The 17,575-nt window shown below is 35.5% G+C and overlaps 2 protein-coding genes across 2 annotated transcripts in view; both read right to left on the reverse strand.

Moving 5' to 3' along the window:
* LOC127846751 (glyoxylate/hydroxypyruvate reductase A-like) overlaps positions 1 to 17,575 on the reverse strand; it is a 39,818-nt gene that overhangs the window by 4,066 nt on the left and 18,177 nt on the right. The window contains exons 6-9 of the mRNA XM_052378267.1: positions 3,454 to 3,550; positions 3,084 to 3,204; positions 666 to 733; positions 25 to 154 (exon numbers count right to left, since the gene is read on the reverse strand). Coding sequence (XP_052234227.1) covers positions 25 to 154; positions 666 to 733; positions 3,084 to 3,204; positions 3,454 to 3,550 — 416 coding nt within the window. The remainder of the gene's footprint in view (positions 1 to 24; positions 155 to 665; positions 734 to 3,083; positions 3,205 to 3,453; positions 3,551 to 17,575) is intronic.
* Positions 8,799 to 17,012, reverse strand: LOC127846753 (tripartite motif-containing protein 66-like). The gene is made up of 3 exons (XM_052378269.1): positions 16,250 to 17,012; positions 12,377 to 13,396; positions 8,799 to 11,434 (listed from the first exon to the last, which is right to left on the reverse strand). Exons 1-2 carry the CDS (start codon positions 16,573 to 16,575, stop codon positions 12,775 to 12,777), a joined length of 948 nt encoding a protein of 315 aa, XP_052234229.1. The 5' UTR covers positions 16,576 to 17,012; the 3' UTR covers positions 8,799 to 11,434; positions 12,377 to 12,774.

Raw genomic sequence — 17,575 nt, forward strand, 5'->3', positions numbered from 1 at the left:
GCTGCTGCCCTGAGTCGTTTGTACCTGGTTTGCAGTGGATGGTCCAGCAAGGTGAGGGGTCACAATGACCCCTGGGAGGGACCACAGTCGGCTGGTCGGAGGCAAGGGTTCCTGATCAAACACATCTAACACTGCGCCTCCTAGCCACCCATTGCTGCAACGTACACAAGAAAAACAAGAGAGCTTGTTTGAAGACTCTAGGGCATTTAGATTTAATTTGTTGAACCTCAATTTAAGTTTTCAGCTTCCTGCAATTAAACTGCATCTGAATTGTGTGACTTACAGTTATAGAGCTTAATGTGATTTTTTTAACAATAAGCAAGAAGGCTACACACATTTAATGTCCAGGAGTGATTTGTTAATTAACCCTTTTCCACTCAGATATGTATTTTCACCCATTTGTAGTCCCTTAGAAAGCTACATTTAATTAAAGACCTGTCTTACTAGATTCAAGTTTTAAAGGCTTTGACATTTCCAACCATTAAAATTTGGTAAACAGCAAACAGCATAAAACCTGAACAGACTGCGAGTTACTCGCAGGCTGTTCTGGTTTAATGCTGTTTGCACACTCTGAGTGGGAAAAGGTTACACATAGGTTGCACATAGCCATTTTCACTTGGCCTCTGAGTGGGAAAGGGTTACATAAAGGTCCTGATGGTTCTTACTTGATTGCCTTCACTATTGACTCTTCATCAACCACGTCCCCTCGGCCAATGTTGATGAACACAGTCTTCTGGAAATATATCATAGTTTACTTTAAACCTAGATGCCTTAACTCCATTGCAGTAAAGCCTTTAAACTCACTTAGCTGATCTTTAGTCAGTTTTCTGGGTAAAAACATTTCTCTGTCTCTTTGGGAGATATCTATAGAATGCTTCCACAGTAGGAAACAAACTCATGACATCCAATTTGAAGACACCAATTTTTCTAATCCACAGCAACTGTTTGGAAATATATAATAGACACGTACATCTCTGTAATTTACCGAAATTTACAGATTGCTTAACAAAACTGCTTGTTACAATTACCATGACAACCAATTGTGATCATCTGAACTGAATTCTCTATTATAGTTCTTTGAAAGGCTGTAATACTAAAATGATTTTTATTTGTTGAATTATCAATTCCATGTTCTACTGATAACACATTGAGATTCTATTGTCAGCATAATTGTATAATCATAGACAAAAATAACATCAACAAGTGCATTTTGCATTGTGTGAACAAATTTCTTGAGTAACACACTGTTATTTTTTCAGTGTGAGAAAATATTGCCAGCGTTACATACTTGTGGCAGTAGTTTAACAACATAATTGATCACTCTTGTGAAACATAGTACCAAGGTATGTTTCACTACGAGAACATATCATCAATATAACATACCTTGTTTTTGAAGTAGTGTGAGTATATATCACCAAAGTTGCATACATTTGTAGTGCAGTGTGAGAGCATATAATCAGTGTAACATACCTGATAAATTGACTGTGAGAACATATCACCAATGTTACATACCCTGTTTCTGCAGTGGACAAACATATCACCAGTGTTAAATACCTTGTTAATGCAGAGTGAGAACAAATCGCAAGTGTTACATACCTTGTTTATGCAGTGTGAGAACATATCATAAGTGTTCAATACCTTGTTTATGCAGTGTGAGAACATATCATAAGTGTTCAATACCTTGTTTATGCAGAGTGAGAACATATCACCAGTGTTAGATAGCTTGTCTAAGCAGTGTGAGAACATATTTCCAATGTTTCGTACCTTGTTTATGCAGTGTGAGAACATATCACCAATGTTCGGTACCTTGTTTATGCAGAGTGAGAACAAATCACCAGTGTTACATACTGTAACGTAACAGCATATAATGTTAACTAAAATATTAAGGGTTCTATAAAGAAAATAGTTGAAGGGTAGAAACAATAATAACATAAATGAAGTTTGGAAATTTAATAATAAATCTTTGTGATATATTGGCCATGATTATAGGATTTGAAAATTACTATTATTTTTAAATTATAAATAATATAAGAGTATACATAAAATAAAACTTTAACTAAGATCTCTTGCAAGTAAAAACCAGAATACCTTTACATTCATTGTAAAAGTAGGCAAAAACAACAATTTGAAAGGTCAAAGATAAGATACTATAGACAAATGAATCTGTTATTCAGCAATGTGTATTTAACAATCTCTTAAATCCATTGAACTGTGCGAGTACCGACCATTACAATTATACCTTATTATCACCACAAATAGTCAAATCAGATGTCTGAAAGGATTATTCGATAAATGGATAAATACATGAATAATTTGGTTTCTACATTCCCGTGGGTTTCATATTGGAACAGTACTCTAGCGGTTAGACAATCGGCAATTAACAAGCATTAAAGGAATTATTTGACCAAACCAATTAGAAATTAACGAGTAGTCAATATAACGCATTGACCAATCAAATATGTTATAAGGAATTGTGTTATTTTATAGAAGGGCATTGTTGCTTGCTTTCGCGGGCTGGGCCCGTTGCGAGCTTTGCATGTATCTTGTATTTGACAAACATTATGAAAACGTTGTGTTTTGTTAATAAGCAGAAATAAAACGTAAAGAAATCAGAATTGGACTCTGTTGACATTTATCGTGTATTGAGAACTACGTTACAATACCTTGTTTGTGCAATGTGAGAACATATCACCAGTGTTCAATACCTTGTTTATGAAGTGAGAAAACATATTCCCAGTGTTACATACCCTGTTATGCAGTGTGAGAAAATATCACCAATAATAAATATCCTGTTTTTTGCAATGTGAGAACATATCCCCAGTGTAACATACCTCATTGATGCAGCTTGAGAACATATTGCCAGTTTTACATTCCTTATTTATGCAGTGTGAGAACATAACACCAATGTTAGATACCTTGTTAATGCAAAGTGAGAATATATCGCCAGTGTTACATACCTTGTTTTTGCAGTGTGAGAACATATCACCAATGTTACATACCCTTTGTTTGCTGTGTGAGAACATATCACCAGTGTTATATACCTTGTTTTTGCAGTGTGAGAACATATCACCAGTGTAACAAACCTTGTTTTTGCAGTGTGAGAACATATCGGCTGACAGAAGGCCTCGAGACTGGGGTGTACTCGGTAGAATAGAAACCACATAGTCACTGACTGCTAGAACCTCGGATAAATCTGTCACCAAGCTGCAAGAATTATGGGGATCATTATGATTACATAATTATTGTATTATAATAATAATATTGGTACATTTTATCTCACCATCAATGAATTAAGCAAGAGAACATCATTGTTTGGAAGTTTGTGAATACTTGTGAATTATGACGGACATATTATTAATAGCATTTGCTTTTATTGCCAATGTTAAAGGGCAAAAATATTCTGACTTATCTCTTGCAACAAAGACACACATAAAACTCTGAAATTAAAAAGACCTGTACTGAGTAACCTCTGGGCACTTCCTGTCGTCTGCTACAGGATTTCTTGTGACCCCTATGACTTTCATCCCCAGCTTACCACACAAACTGGCCACTAAAAGAGTGCATACAGTAATAAGATTGTAGTATCTTAAATTCAATACAAATAAACAATATAACAAGAGCTGTCTCAATCCGAAGACATATGCCCTCAAAAAACGCCTTAAAAAAACCTAAACGCAGATTTCGAAACCTAAACGCGGACCCTAAGTTCAAGTTCAAGGACAAAGGGGTCAAAATTTGTGTGCGTATGGAAAGGCCTTGTCCATATACACATGCATACCAAATATGAAGGTTACATCTGAAGCGACATAGAAGTTATGAGCATTTTTCGAGCGGAAACGAAAAAAAATTATGATTTAAGGGCCGTAACTCGGAAGTGCCTGGGTTCATTTGGCTGATAATTGAAATTTTTCTAGATTTTATTGCCTTTCACATTTTTATGAAGTTTGAAGAAGATCCGATGACAATTGCTGGAGTTATTGAGCAGAAACGAGAAAAAACACAATTTTTTTATGATTCAAGGGCCATAACTCAGGAGTGTCTTGTTCAATTTGGCTGACTATCAAACTTGACCTAGATCTTATGACCGTACACATTTTCATAAAGTGTGGCGAAGATTCTATAAAAAAACTCAATTTTTCGATGATTCAAGGGCCTGAACTCAGGAGTGTCTGAGTCAATTTGGCCGGTTATCAAACTTGACCTTGATTTTACTGCCTTACACATTTTCATGAAGTTAGGTGAAGATCCTATGACATTTGCTCAAGTTATTGAGCAGAAACGAGAAAAACCCCAATTTTACGATGATTAAAGGGCTGTAACTCAGGAGTGTCTAGGTCAATTTGACTGATTATCAAACTTGCCCTAGATGTTATTGCCTTACACATTTTCATGAAATTTGGTGAAGATCTGATGAAATTTGCTCGAAGTATTGAGCGGAAATGAGAACAATTTCTTTTACGATAATTCAAGGGCCATAACTCAAAAGTGTCTGGGTCAATTTGGCCGATTATCCAACTTGACCTAGAAGCTATTGCCTTACACATTTTCATGAAGTTTGGTGAAGATCTGATGAAAATTGCTCGAGTTATTGAGCAGAAACTAATCCAGACGGACAATATGCCCCCAGAAACTATATTTGCTGTAATTAATACCATATCAATATGACTTGGGGTCAATTTTCTAAGCATCAAAATGTCATTAATTTGAGAACCATAATATGCATATGATAAAGTTCATATGCTGGTAAACCCTTTCCCACTCAGAAGCAAAGTGAAAATGGCTATGTGCAAACAGCATAAAACCAGAACAGCCGGCGAGTAACTTGCAGTCTGTTCAGGTTTTGTGATACTTGCTGCGCATCAGTATCTAAGGGTTGGAAATAAAACCTTTGAAACTTGAATCTAGTAACAAAGGTCCTTAATTAAGTTTAACTTACAGAGGGACTACAAATGCGTCAAAATACGTATCTAAGTGGTGAAGGGTTAATATGTATGTGAAGTTTCAGATCTCAAACAGCAATACTTCTTGAGCTTTGAGGGAAACAATACATTATTAAAACAAGAGGCCATGAGAGTTATGTCAGAAACCTGCCAACCAAAGTATGAAGGTGCTAAAATTCATATTGCAGTTAATATGCATGTACAGTTTTAGTCCTTAAGCACGAATACTTTTTAAGAAAGGCACAAAATGAACAAGAGTGCCAAACTGTCACAAGATACCCCCATTTGAAGGTTTTGGATAATTTGATAACTTTACCATGACCCATATTTAAACTAGACCTACATATCATCTAGACACAACTTCTGACCAAATTTGGTTAAACTCGGATGAAAACTACTTCAATTAGAGAGCAGACACCATGCTAAATGCTTGAAATGCACTAAGTGACCTCATGACCTAGTTTTTAACCCAGCATGACACATACTTGAACTTGACCTAGTTATCATTTAGACACAACTTCTGACCAAATGAGTTGAAGATCAGATGAAAACTTAAAACTTCAATTAGAGAGCGGACACCATGCTTAATCCTTGAAATGCACTAAGTGACCCCGTGACCTAGTTTTTGACCAGGCATGACGCATATTCAAACTTGACCTAGATATTGTCTAGATACAACTTCTGACCAAGTTTGGTGAAGATCGGATGAAAGCTACTTTAGTTAGAGAGCAGACACCATGCAATATCCTTGAAAAGCACTTAGTGACCCCGTGACCTAGTTTTTGACCCGGCATGACCCATATTAAAACTTGACCTAGATGTTGTCTAGATACAACTTCCGACCAAGTTTTGTGAAGATCGGATGAAAACTACTTTTATAAGAGAGCGGACACCATGCTAAATCCTTGAAATGCACTAAATGACCCTGTGAACTAGTTTTTTGACCTGGCATGACCCATATTCAAACTTGACCTAATTATTGTCTAGATACAACTTCTGACCAAGTTTGTTGAAGATCGGATGAAAACTACCTCAACTAGAGAGAGGACACCATGCTAAATCCTTGAAATGCACTAAGTGACCCCGTGCCCCAATTTTTGACCCTGCATGACCCATATTTGATCTTGACTTAGATATTGTCTAGATACAACTTCTGACCAAGTTTGGTGAAGATCGGACAAAAACTATTTGAATTAGAGAGCAGACACTGCTGTGGACGCTGCCAGCCTGAGCCCGCCAAGGGTGAAACTATAATACGTCCTGTTTTTAAAAACGGGCGTATAAAAAAGGGACAGATGGACAGACGCAAACCAAGAGTTAAAGTGGGGCCATATAAATTATCACATTATAAAATATGCTTAACTACATAGAAATTATGGTAATTTTACAGTCAACCGTCATCTGAAAAACTTGGATAACCAAGTTTACATCCAGGTCAACCATGTTTTGACTGTGTTCATTTCACAGGGTTACAATAGCAGAAAAAAAGAAGATCCAACTTATCAAAGTGCTTTTAACATACTGTGAAACTGATACGACTAGTCGGCTCAGTAAATTATATATTTTGCTATACTGTTCATTATAGTTTGTTTTTATACCCCCACAAACGAAGTTTAGGGGGGTATATAGGAGTGAGCTTGTCTGTCGGTCTGTCGGTCGGTCCGTATTAAGTGTCCGCTCTCTAATTCAAGTAGTTTTCATCCGATCTTCACCAAACTTGGTCAGAAGTTGTATCTACATGATGTCTAGGCCAATTTAGAACATGGGCCTTGTCGGGTCAAAAACTAGGTCACGGGGTCACTTAGTGCGTTTTAAACATTCAGCATGTTGTCCGCTCTCTAATTCAAGTAGTTTTCATCCGATCTTCACCAAACTTGGTCAGAAGTTGTATCTAGATGATCTTAAGGCAAAGTTCGAACATGGGCCTTGTCAGGTCAAAAACTAGGTCACGGGGTCTCTTAGTGCGTTTAAAACATTCAGCATTTTGTCCGCTCTCTAATTCAAGTAGTTTTCATCCGATCTTCACCAAACTTGGTCAGAAGTTGTATCTAGATGATCTTAAGGCCAAGTTCGAACATGGGCCTTGCAGGGTCAAAAACTAGGTCACCGGGTCACTTAGTACGTTTTACACATTGAGCATGGTGTCCGCTCTCTATTTCAAGTAGTTTAAATCCGATCTTCACCACACTTGGTCAGAAGTTGTAACTAGATGATGTGTAGGTCAAGTTCGAACATGGGCCATGCCGGGTCAAAAACTAGGTCATGGGGTCACTAAGTGAGTTTTAAACCTCACCATGTTGTCCGCTCTCTAATTCAAGTAGTTTTCATCCAATCTTCACCAAACTTGGTCAGAAGTTGTATCTAGATAATGTCTAGTTCTAGTTTGAATATGGGTCATGCCGGGTCAAAAACTAGGTCACGGGGTCATTTAGGGCGTTTTAAACATCACAATGTTGTCTGCTCTCTAATTCAAGTAGTTTTCATCCAATCTGCACCAAACTTTGTCAGAAGTTGTATCTAGATGATGTCTAGTTCAAGTTTGAATATGGGTCATGCGGGGTAAAAAACTAGGTCACGGGGCATCTTAGTGCATTTTAAACCTCACCATGTTGTCTGCTCTCTTATTCAAGTAGTTTTCATCCAATCCTCACCAAACTTGGTCACAAGTTTTATCTAAATGATCTCTAGGACAAGTTTGAAGATGGGCCATTCCGGGCCTAAAACTAGGTCACGGGGTCACTTAGTGCATTTTTAAACATTCAGCATGGTGTCAGCTCTCTAATTCAAGTAGTTTACATCCGATCTTCACCAAACTTGGTCAGAAGTTTTATGGAGATGATCTTAAAACCAAGTTAGAACATGGGCCTTTCTGGGTCAAAAACTAGGTCAAGGGGTCACTTAGTGCGTTTTAAAAATTGAGCATCGTGTCCTGCTGTTTTTTGTGAAGACGACGTGCAAAATATTATGTGTCAATGCGGCATGTGGGGGTATTCATCACATCTGTGACAAAGCTCTAGTTTTTTTTAACAAACACTGAATGAAATGCCATAATATCAGAGAAGATATAGCTTTATTGTTTCCACATTCAATTGCGATTTGTTACATGTAAATTTCATGCGCTTAAACAGAGCTGTGTAAATATGGCATAATTAGCACCACTGTTTTTATACCAATGGCTAAAGACAGAATAGGTACCACTGATAGGAATGTTTGATGCAATGATGGTATTTCTAAGGTTGCTGTAGCTTTGTGAATATGGTGTCCACCTTGCATACAAAAGGTCATGGGTTCGATCTCCAAATTAAAAACCATTTTAGATCTACCGCAAAGACACCAAAAGCTGGTTCTACCAAGGAAACTGACTCTCAAGCTTTTCATGACTCTTAGGCTTTCGATGCAATTTAGCTAAGATAAATAGGTTTAAACTACATTCCTGGGTTGCTGTGGATACTGGTTATTTGTCCAAGTCACCCATTTTATTTATGACATGCATGATGATTATGGAGAGTGACACATTGTGACATTGTCTACAGAACAAAAGCACCCACACTTCACAGCAGAAATATAACTCCTTTTCAATATTTTTGTTATCCAACATCTAACAGACATCTCCTAGTACTAATACAACTATTATTACTACTACTACTGCTGCTACTGCTGCTGTGAATACTACTACTACTTCTTCTACTACTACTAGTACTACTATTACTACTACTACTACTACAACTTCTTCTACTACTACTAGTACTACTACTACTTCTTTATCCAAATCAAAAGTAAAAATACTTAGTCCACAGTCAATATTAATTGTCCATTTATATAAATGGACGGACTCGCTGCATGATACACGGACAGACAAAAAGACAGACAGTTTATTCAAACTCATACAACAGCACATTGTCTTCATACATATCATAATCAATTTCATTTTCTGTCATTTAAATTGGTAAAACAACATTATATTATTAAACATAGAATAGTCAAATAAGAATTCAAATAAACATATCCATGGCAACAAAACTAAAAAACTATCAAGGCTGTAATAAAATTCATCTAAACAGTACATGTATTATTGAGGTCGTATCTCTTTGATATATTTACATATGTTAGAAGATTGTCAATATTAACAATATATTACAATTAAGATTATGTCTGTTTACTTCCTGGGTGTTTACAACATACTATTCATTTTTAAATGACTGATTGACAGTTTTAATTATGTGTCTACAAAGAGGAAATTCATTCCAGGCAAATTTAAATCATTTAATACATCAATACTTTATTTTTAAAATAAACCCTTAATGCTATTTTTAAATAATTTGATCAACATTCAATTAATGTAAACATAGCAAAAATTAGTAAATGTAAAATGAGAGATATCTCCGATAGTTTAAACGTTTAAAATGTTCACTAGCATTCTTATTTTAAAATAGACAATAATTGGCTTGAAAATAATGAAACTTCAAGTGATGTACTTTTCACATTTTAGAAAGTCTACTAGAATGTTTATTAACTTGTTCTACTATAACTTTAACAATCTTGTTAACAATATTGTGAACGTTTAGGGCAATTTATTTGTAAAATTATTTGTATGATTCTTAATTGAGTGACACTTGTTATAATAATTGTTAAGAGAACATCACTGTATGACAAGGTAATGCATTAATTATAATGAAATGTCATGTTTCCATAAAATTGTACTGTTATGTACATTTAGAAAATAAACCATTTAAACTTAATTGCCAGGTCCATTTAAGAGGGGAAAACACCCAGTATTTATTTATTCACAAGTTATAAATGCAAAAAAATTCTATTTAAATAGTTAATTGTTGAAAAAACAATTTATATGATAAATTTATTAAATAACTTTTAAAATAATTTGTGATTAATATTTCTGTTATCATATCAATGCTATAGTAAGAACTATTAAACTAATGCATAATATCATTTAGCATTATAGGGATAATACACGTTTTCGAGGGCATAATCATCTGCGGGTGCTCAAAAATCCGTGTCTGCCCGAGTGCACAGCACGAGGTGAGGAACAAATTTTCGCTATTATTCCATAAACAAATCACACATACCAAAATAAATTAAAATAACATTGAAAACAATATGTCTTGTTCATTCTACATTGACAAAATAATTTAATTATTTCATATTACGTCATAAGGTTCAAAGGATGTGCTTTAGATATGCCTCACTCGGTCGACTCATCAGAAATGACGAGGCTTTACCTTCGGAGAGGCAGTTTTGGAATTAAAAATGTGTTTAAACAGTGGATTTATGCAAATTTGAAAATGCAGCCGCGCAAAGTAAAAAATGATGAATTATTTTTTAATTTACTTGTCATGACGGATAAATATATTGTCAGAATAAGTCATTGTTTTCATAGATGTTTCTTTCATACAACTAGATGTCTACAGGTCTATCTTATTTCGTTCCAACTAAATTTTCTTAAAATTAATACTGCCAATATATTGTTACTGAAGTATTTCAAGCATACAGCAGGAACGTTGAAAGTACATAAACACTTACATTTACAGCATAGTCTTTTGAAAGTGTTGAGTAAATAACCTTAACTTCATTGACGTTGACAATAAAATAAAACTGTTGTCAAGAGAGTGCATATGGTATAATTTGAAAAGTGAATTGAAAAATCCATTGCCTTTATCCCTGCATGCATGAGCAAACTGGTGCTTATTCAGTTTCCCATTTATGCTTGGAAAGTCGTCAAAGGCTGGAGTTCATAATAACTTCATTGAATCCAATGAAAAATGGGAAGTAACTGCGTGTGGACCAGTTTATGGATATGAAAAACACATAACAGGGCATGAACGGCACGTGAATTGCCTTGTTTATACATGATTTCTCCCGTTCAAGCCCTCCTTTTGCCAAGTTTCTGCACCCTGCCAGAGGGCATTAAAGATAGAGTTTATGCAATAATATCTAATCAACATATGAAGAATTATTTTGTAGAATATACTTAACATTGGAAAAGGTTTACACAATGCGTATATGTTGCACATTTGTCAAGGTTATCTTCATCATACATGTATCATCCAGTTTGACTGCATTATCAACACACCATTACAATGTGCATTGCATATAAAATGTCATTACCATAAATGTTCTACAAATTTACTACTTCACTTTAATCACAAGTATTTTGCTGGTTAATGTATTCCACATTCCCACAATGATTGTATTCCTGTTGATATTGTAGCAGACTGACGTTGGAGATCGCATAGAATCAGCCTCAGTGGCAAAAGTAGCTAGTTTTCTCCTGCCTTCTCTGTCCACCTGCATGGTGGTGTCTAACCCACTGACCAACACTTGCCCTGCAGGTGTAACACAGACATGTGGATTGTGTAGGGAAGTATCAGTAAAGGCTGATAACAGAGTCCCATCTGGGGACAGTGTGAGGAGCCTGTGATATTTTTTTTGGGTGACATAGATCCTGTCACCAGTAGGACTCACAGCACACTTACACACTGAAAAAAATAAACAAATACAATTATGCAATTTTAATCAGAATAATTTTCTCAATATGTTATTTATAAAACAAACAACATCTTCCCATGGGTCTTATATATGACTTTAAGTCACTCAGTAAAATAACTCTGCAGATTAATTACTATGCAATATAACTCCTAATTGTTTTTTTACCCAAAAATTTTAGATAAAGATTTGAGAAATAGTACATAGCACTGAGGGTATGCTTGCAATGTAATGACCGACTTGTCCAGGGTACAAGCATTACATTCTAAACTTTCAACATTACATGTACCAGGATTTTCTACAATCCTAGTATGATCCGTTCTTGTCCTTTTATGTGGGTTTAACTTAATAAACAGTGTGAGTTTGTCATGAATTGTTTCCTTTAATTCCGTAGTACTTTCTTTCGAGTATTTAAATAAACACATTTACAAACATGTTGTAAATGTTTTATTTAATTTTTAGGCATAGCTGCTTGACTTTTACATAACACCAGCAGACCCGAATTAATTCACTTCATACATTCCATTGGCTGATTTGAGCATAATCCCCCGGAATATAAGCAACATCACCGCATCTATGTAGGATGTTACAATTTTCAGTGCCTGCCTGTCAATCGCACACCCTCTTAGGATATTCCCAAAAAGGGCTGCTTTTCAATTAGAGCATAATTATACAGATGACAATTAACCAATTCTAACAATTGATTCTTAAGTGATATGGCTTTGATGCAATGCTTTTCCTCTCAAAGCACTCAAATAAACCTAAGAAGTTTCAAGTTTATAGTTGTTGAGACATGCCCTAGACAAACAAAACTGACAGCTGGATGGTCAGACAAAAAAGATGATTCCAGTCTAATCCCGTTTGCAACTTTGCTGTGTATGAGGTATCAACATCAATTTAAGTACTTGTCTTAAGTGTTTAAATAATGCTTTTACCTGTGTCAGCACCTGATACGTCCTCGTAGATCTTTTTCACAAGTGTTCCATTCAGGCTGTAGTGGTACAGAGCAGTCCGAGAGGTGACATACAATACTACTTGGTGATGTGAAATACCAAGAACATCATGCTGTAATGGAAACTTCCTTTTGTTCACAAGCTTCCGATTGCTTACAGAAATAAACTGGACACTTCTTGTCTGATGGTCTCTCACAGTGACTGCCACTTTATTGCATGTAATATGACATATGTCCCTTGGAAAACCATACACAGTGCAGTCGCTTACTACATTATACTGCTGGTCTAACAGCTTCACTCTCATATTCAATTCATCTGCAATAACAATCTGGCCACTAGGGAGACAACAGATGCCTGTGATCATGCCAGTTTGAGTTAAGTCACTTGATATGTGTAATATCATGCTCTGACTTCCCTTTCAAAGTGATCACCTTGTCTGGATTCAATTGAAATGCCATTGACTGCCTTCCTTTTACAATCTTCCCCAGACTTAACTGTTTCACTAAGAAATGTTCAAGGTCAGTGTTTGTCTGGAACATTATTGAACATTCGATGTTAACACAATTCCTCTTAAGAAATTTTTCTGACTCCTGAGCCTTGTCCATACATTTCCTGCCAGCTATAAACGAGAGCTCCTCCTTATTCTTCTTATCATCAAGTTCCTGAACAGCTTCAGTAAGTTGTTTCAGTTCATCCTTTAGTCTGATGCAGTTATCTACATCTATCTTGAGAGAGTCTTTCATTGCAGTCCTTGCGTCTTCCAGTTCTTTTATAGTCACCTTTTCTAATTCATCTAAAGAAGCATTTAATTTCTGTCGCACATCTCTGACTTCTTGAAGTAGTTCACTGAATGAATAATCTACATAGTTAATATTGCCCTCTCTTGTACTTTGAAGTTGTTTCAGTTCTTTAATAGCAGTTTCAATCTTAACTGCAAACTGCTGCAAATCTGTTGAGAGTCTTGTACCTGTCTCTGATATAAGTGTCACCGCCTTACACTGTCTGAAACCACAACATCAATAATTATCATCATTTGAAATGCTTTAAATCAACTAGCCTTAACTTAACGTTAAAATGGAGCAAGTAATACAGGTGTACCCTACAAATGAAAACCCATATCAACAGATGAAAACCCATATCAAATAGAGCTTGTACCTATATTCATTAATCTGTACATGCCTATTGTTTCATCATTAGTCACAGCAGTATTAAGATCTTTTAAACATTCATTGCCCAGACAAGTGATGTACATAAGTCTCACATTTCTCTACACGTGCATATCAAGTTTCATGATTATATATTGTGCACTTTGTAATATATTGCAATATTTAGTGGTATTCTATTTTAAATAACGGTCAACTTACATTTGATCTCAGGAAGAGTAATTTTAAGTTTTTTTCAGTTTGCTTATGAACAGACAAATGGATGGATGACCACAGGCAGGGAGAGACAGACAGACAAAAATGCAAACATATAGACCAAAAACTATACTAAATTTCAAAATTAAACTTTCTTTTTTAGTCGAGCAAAATATATAATTTTGTTAAATTTGAAGTTAAAGTCATCTTACCAACTTACCCCTGGTGAAAAACAAAAGATCATACATATTCCTGACATAATCCATTTTAAGTATGCTCAGTTTCTTAGAATAAGCTTCACTATTTGAAAACTTCCATGATCAAGTTTTGCGGTTTGACAGACATAATGCCTTCAGTAAAATATGCTAGGGACTTATACAAATGATTCAAACTCTGACATACTAGTAAATGTATACAGTAATAAATATATAGATAATGAAGCCAATTGAAACTAGCGCTTTGTCACAGACGTGACGAATTATTCCCCCACATTCCAAATTGACACAGAATATTTTGCATGTTGTCTTCACAAAAAACAGCAGACACCATGCTAAATGTTTAAAACGCACTAAATGACCTCATGACCTAGTTTTTTACCCAGCATGACCCGTATTCAAACTTGACCTAGACATCATCTAGATACAACTTCTGACCAAGTTTGGTGAAGATCGGATGAAAACTACTTGATTAGAGAGCGGACACCATGCTCAATGTTTAAAACGCACTAAGTGACCCCGTGACCTAGTTTTTGACCTGCCATAACCCATATTCAAACTTGGCCTCGACATCATCTAGATACAACTTCTGACCAAGTTTGGTGAAGCTCGGATGAAAACTACTTGAATTAGAGAGCAGACCCATGCTCAATGTTTAAAACGCACTAAGTGACCCCGTGACCTAGTTTTTAATCCGGCATGATCCATCTTCGAACTTGACCTGGACATCATCTAGATACAACACCTGACCAAGTTTGGTGAAGATTGGATGATAACAACTTGAATTAGAGAGCTGACACTTAATACGGACTGACAGACAGACCGACCGACAGACAAGCTCACTCCTATATACCCCCCTAAACTTTGTTTGTGGGGGTATAACAAGAGCTGTCAGAGGACAGCGCGCTCGACTATTTAAGTGCTTGACAGTATAATGTAAGCGGTCATGGAGAGGGGGGTATAATGCGGTCATTTAATAGATGATCTTTCAAAAAAAATATATAAAATATCTTTTTTTGGGGGAAAGGGGGGATTCTGGGGTGGGGCGTGGGGGATGGTTTGGTTGCAGTCCATTGTGGTATGTCAGGTAAGTGTTGTTTTGTCAAAGTATGAATCAAATCTGATCTTAAATGAAGAAGTCATGGCAATTGAAGCAAAATTGATTAATTTGACCTTGAGAGTCAAGGTCATTCAAAGGTCAAGGTCAAATTCAACTTGCCAGGTACATTAACATCATGATAGTTAGAAAGTATTTGAAGTTTGAAAGCAATAGCCTTGATACTTTCGAAGTAAAGTGGATCTAAACATAAAATTTAACAAAATATTAAAAATTACAAAGACAAAAAAAGGCCATTATTCTGTTAAAAAGCCAACCAGAGTTATGCAACTTGCCCTATACAGTCCCCTTACGATAGTTATCGAGTTTTCCACGTTTATAAAGCAATAGCTATGATACTTTAGGAGTAAAATAGACCAAAACACAAAACTTAAGCAAATGTTCAATTATCTATGTATAACAGGGGCCATAATTCTGTCAAAATGCTTGATACAGTTGTCTGAAAATATTTGAGGTGGTATGCAAACTTTGACATAGATTTATCAATAATATGCATATTCTAAGTGAAAAAAGGGCCATAATTCTTACAAAATGCTTGATACAGTTGTCTGCTCTTGTTTATAGATTGGGGTCATGATGGTAAAGAAGTATGCAAAATATAAAAGCAATATGTCAAGGGACATAGAAAATATTTGAGGTGGTACGCAAACTTTAACATAGATTTATCAATAATATGCATATTTTAAGTGATAAAAGGGCCATAATTCCTACAAAATGCTTGATACAGTTGTCTGCTCTTGTTTATAAGTTGGGGTCATGGTGGTAAAGAAGTATGCAAAATATAAAAGCAATATGTCAAGGGACATAGAAAATATTTGAGGTGGTACGCAAACTTTAACATAGAAAATCTAAGTGAAAAAGGGCCAAAATTGTTACAAAATGCTTGATACAGTTGTCTGCTCTTGTGTATAGGTTGGGGTCATGTTGGTAAAGAAGTATGCAAAATATAAAAGCAATATGTCAAAGGACATAGGAAATATTCGAGGTGGTACGCAAACTTTAACATTCCAACTCTCACGGGAACGGGAACGCCGACACAGGGGTGAGTAGGATAGCTCCACTATATATATTTCATAAGTAAGCTCAATATTATGTTACATTATTTTATTTGGTGCATGATTCATGAAACAATATTTCTAGGAACCTGATAAGATCGATAAAATACCTGTGACTAAGTAGTACACAACTAGTGCAGCACAGCTGACTGTGGCCATGACAAAACATTTTCAGTTTCTCGCCTTTGTGGACCTGACAAATCTGTAGAAAATCCTCTGTTTTCTTACTGAGAGGCCATTTGTTCATATCTCCTCTCCCAAATGAGACATGTTTTTCGTACAACTGATTATGCAAGTTAATGCATTCGCCACAAAACAGCTTTAAACATGTGTTACAAAAGAACTCTGCACTTTTTTCAAAATGTTTCTCTTCGCAAGCACCACAATCATAGTCCTTCACCAAGTCTGAACTTTTATGAACTGATCCTGTTGCCATTTTGTGATTTGTACTATAAACTGACTAAATGAAACAATCAGGTAATCACTTAAATTCCAAAATATGATATCAATAGTGGTGTGAAGACAATAATATGCTTCAATACAACATTTAAATCTGAAGTTTCTACTAAATATTCAGTCAAACTCTTTAATGTCTCTGAATAATTGCTACTTTTGTTTGCACACAACAGTTTTCATATATATCTGAAGTAGTCATATAATTAACAGCGGACTTAGTTGTTTACACCTCAAATATTTTGTTTACATTTGGCTGATAAGAGATAAACCATTTTCTGAAAACGGGATGTTAGGTTTTTTTTCAGGTCACAACCATATACTTCTGTCTGTCATTAATAAAGCATCTAATTTACCCATAATTATTTTCCAATCATATGCATAGCTCTCATTGTATTATTTCTATCGGTACTGTTACTTTTCTGTATAAAGGACTAACTTACAAACAATAGAACCCTGACTGCATTGATTCAAATATAAACTTGCCCACTCCACAATCAACCCTTTCTTTAATCAGAACGATGATAACAGTAAAATCTAGGTTACTGTAAACTGTTTAATATGTTGATATGTTTAAATATATAAAGTTCAATGCACAACTGTAAAGAATGCAATAATAGATAACTGAATCATGAGAAATGTGTCACATACACTGATGCACCCACACCACATGTTTGAACACAAATCTATTACATACATATTTAACCCATTTATGCCTAGCGTCTAGAAAAAAGGACTTTGCAAACAGCGTAGACCCAGATGAGACGCCGCATGATGCGGCATCTCATCTGGGTCTGCGCTATTTGCTTAAATTAATTTTAGTAAGTAATATTCTAAATATAGAAATAAATATACTAGACATCCCTAATTTTGGAAAAAAATTGATCCAATTTAGAAGGATGGGAGAGTATACTAGGCATAAATGGGTTAAAAGAAAACAAGCAACAAATGGCCATAATTCAGTTGAAACTGGTAGCAGTAGC

Source organism: Dreissena polymorpha, chromosome 9, assembly GCF_020536995.1.
Source record: "Dreissena polymorpha isolate Duluth1 chromosome 9, UMN_Dpol_1.0, whole genome shotgun sequence".
Lineage (NCBI taxonomy): Eukaryota > Metazoa > Mollusca > Bivalvia > Myida > Dreissenidae > Dreissena > Dreissena polymorpha.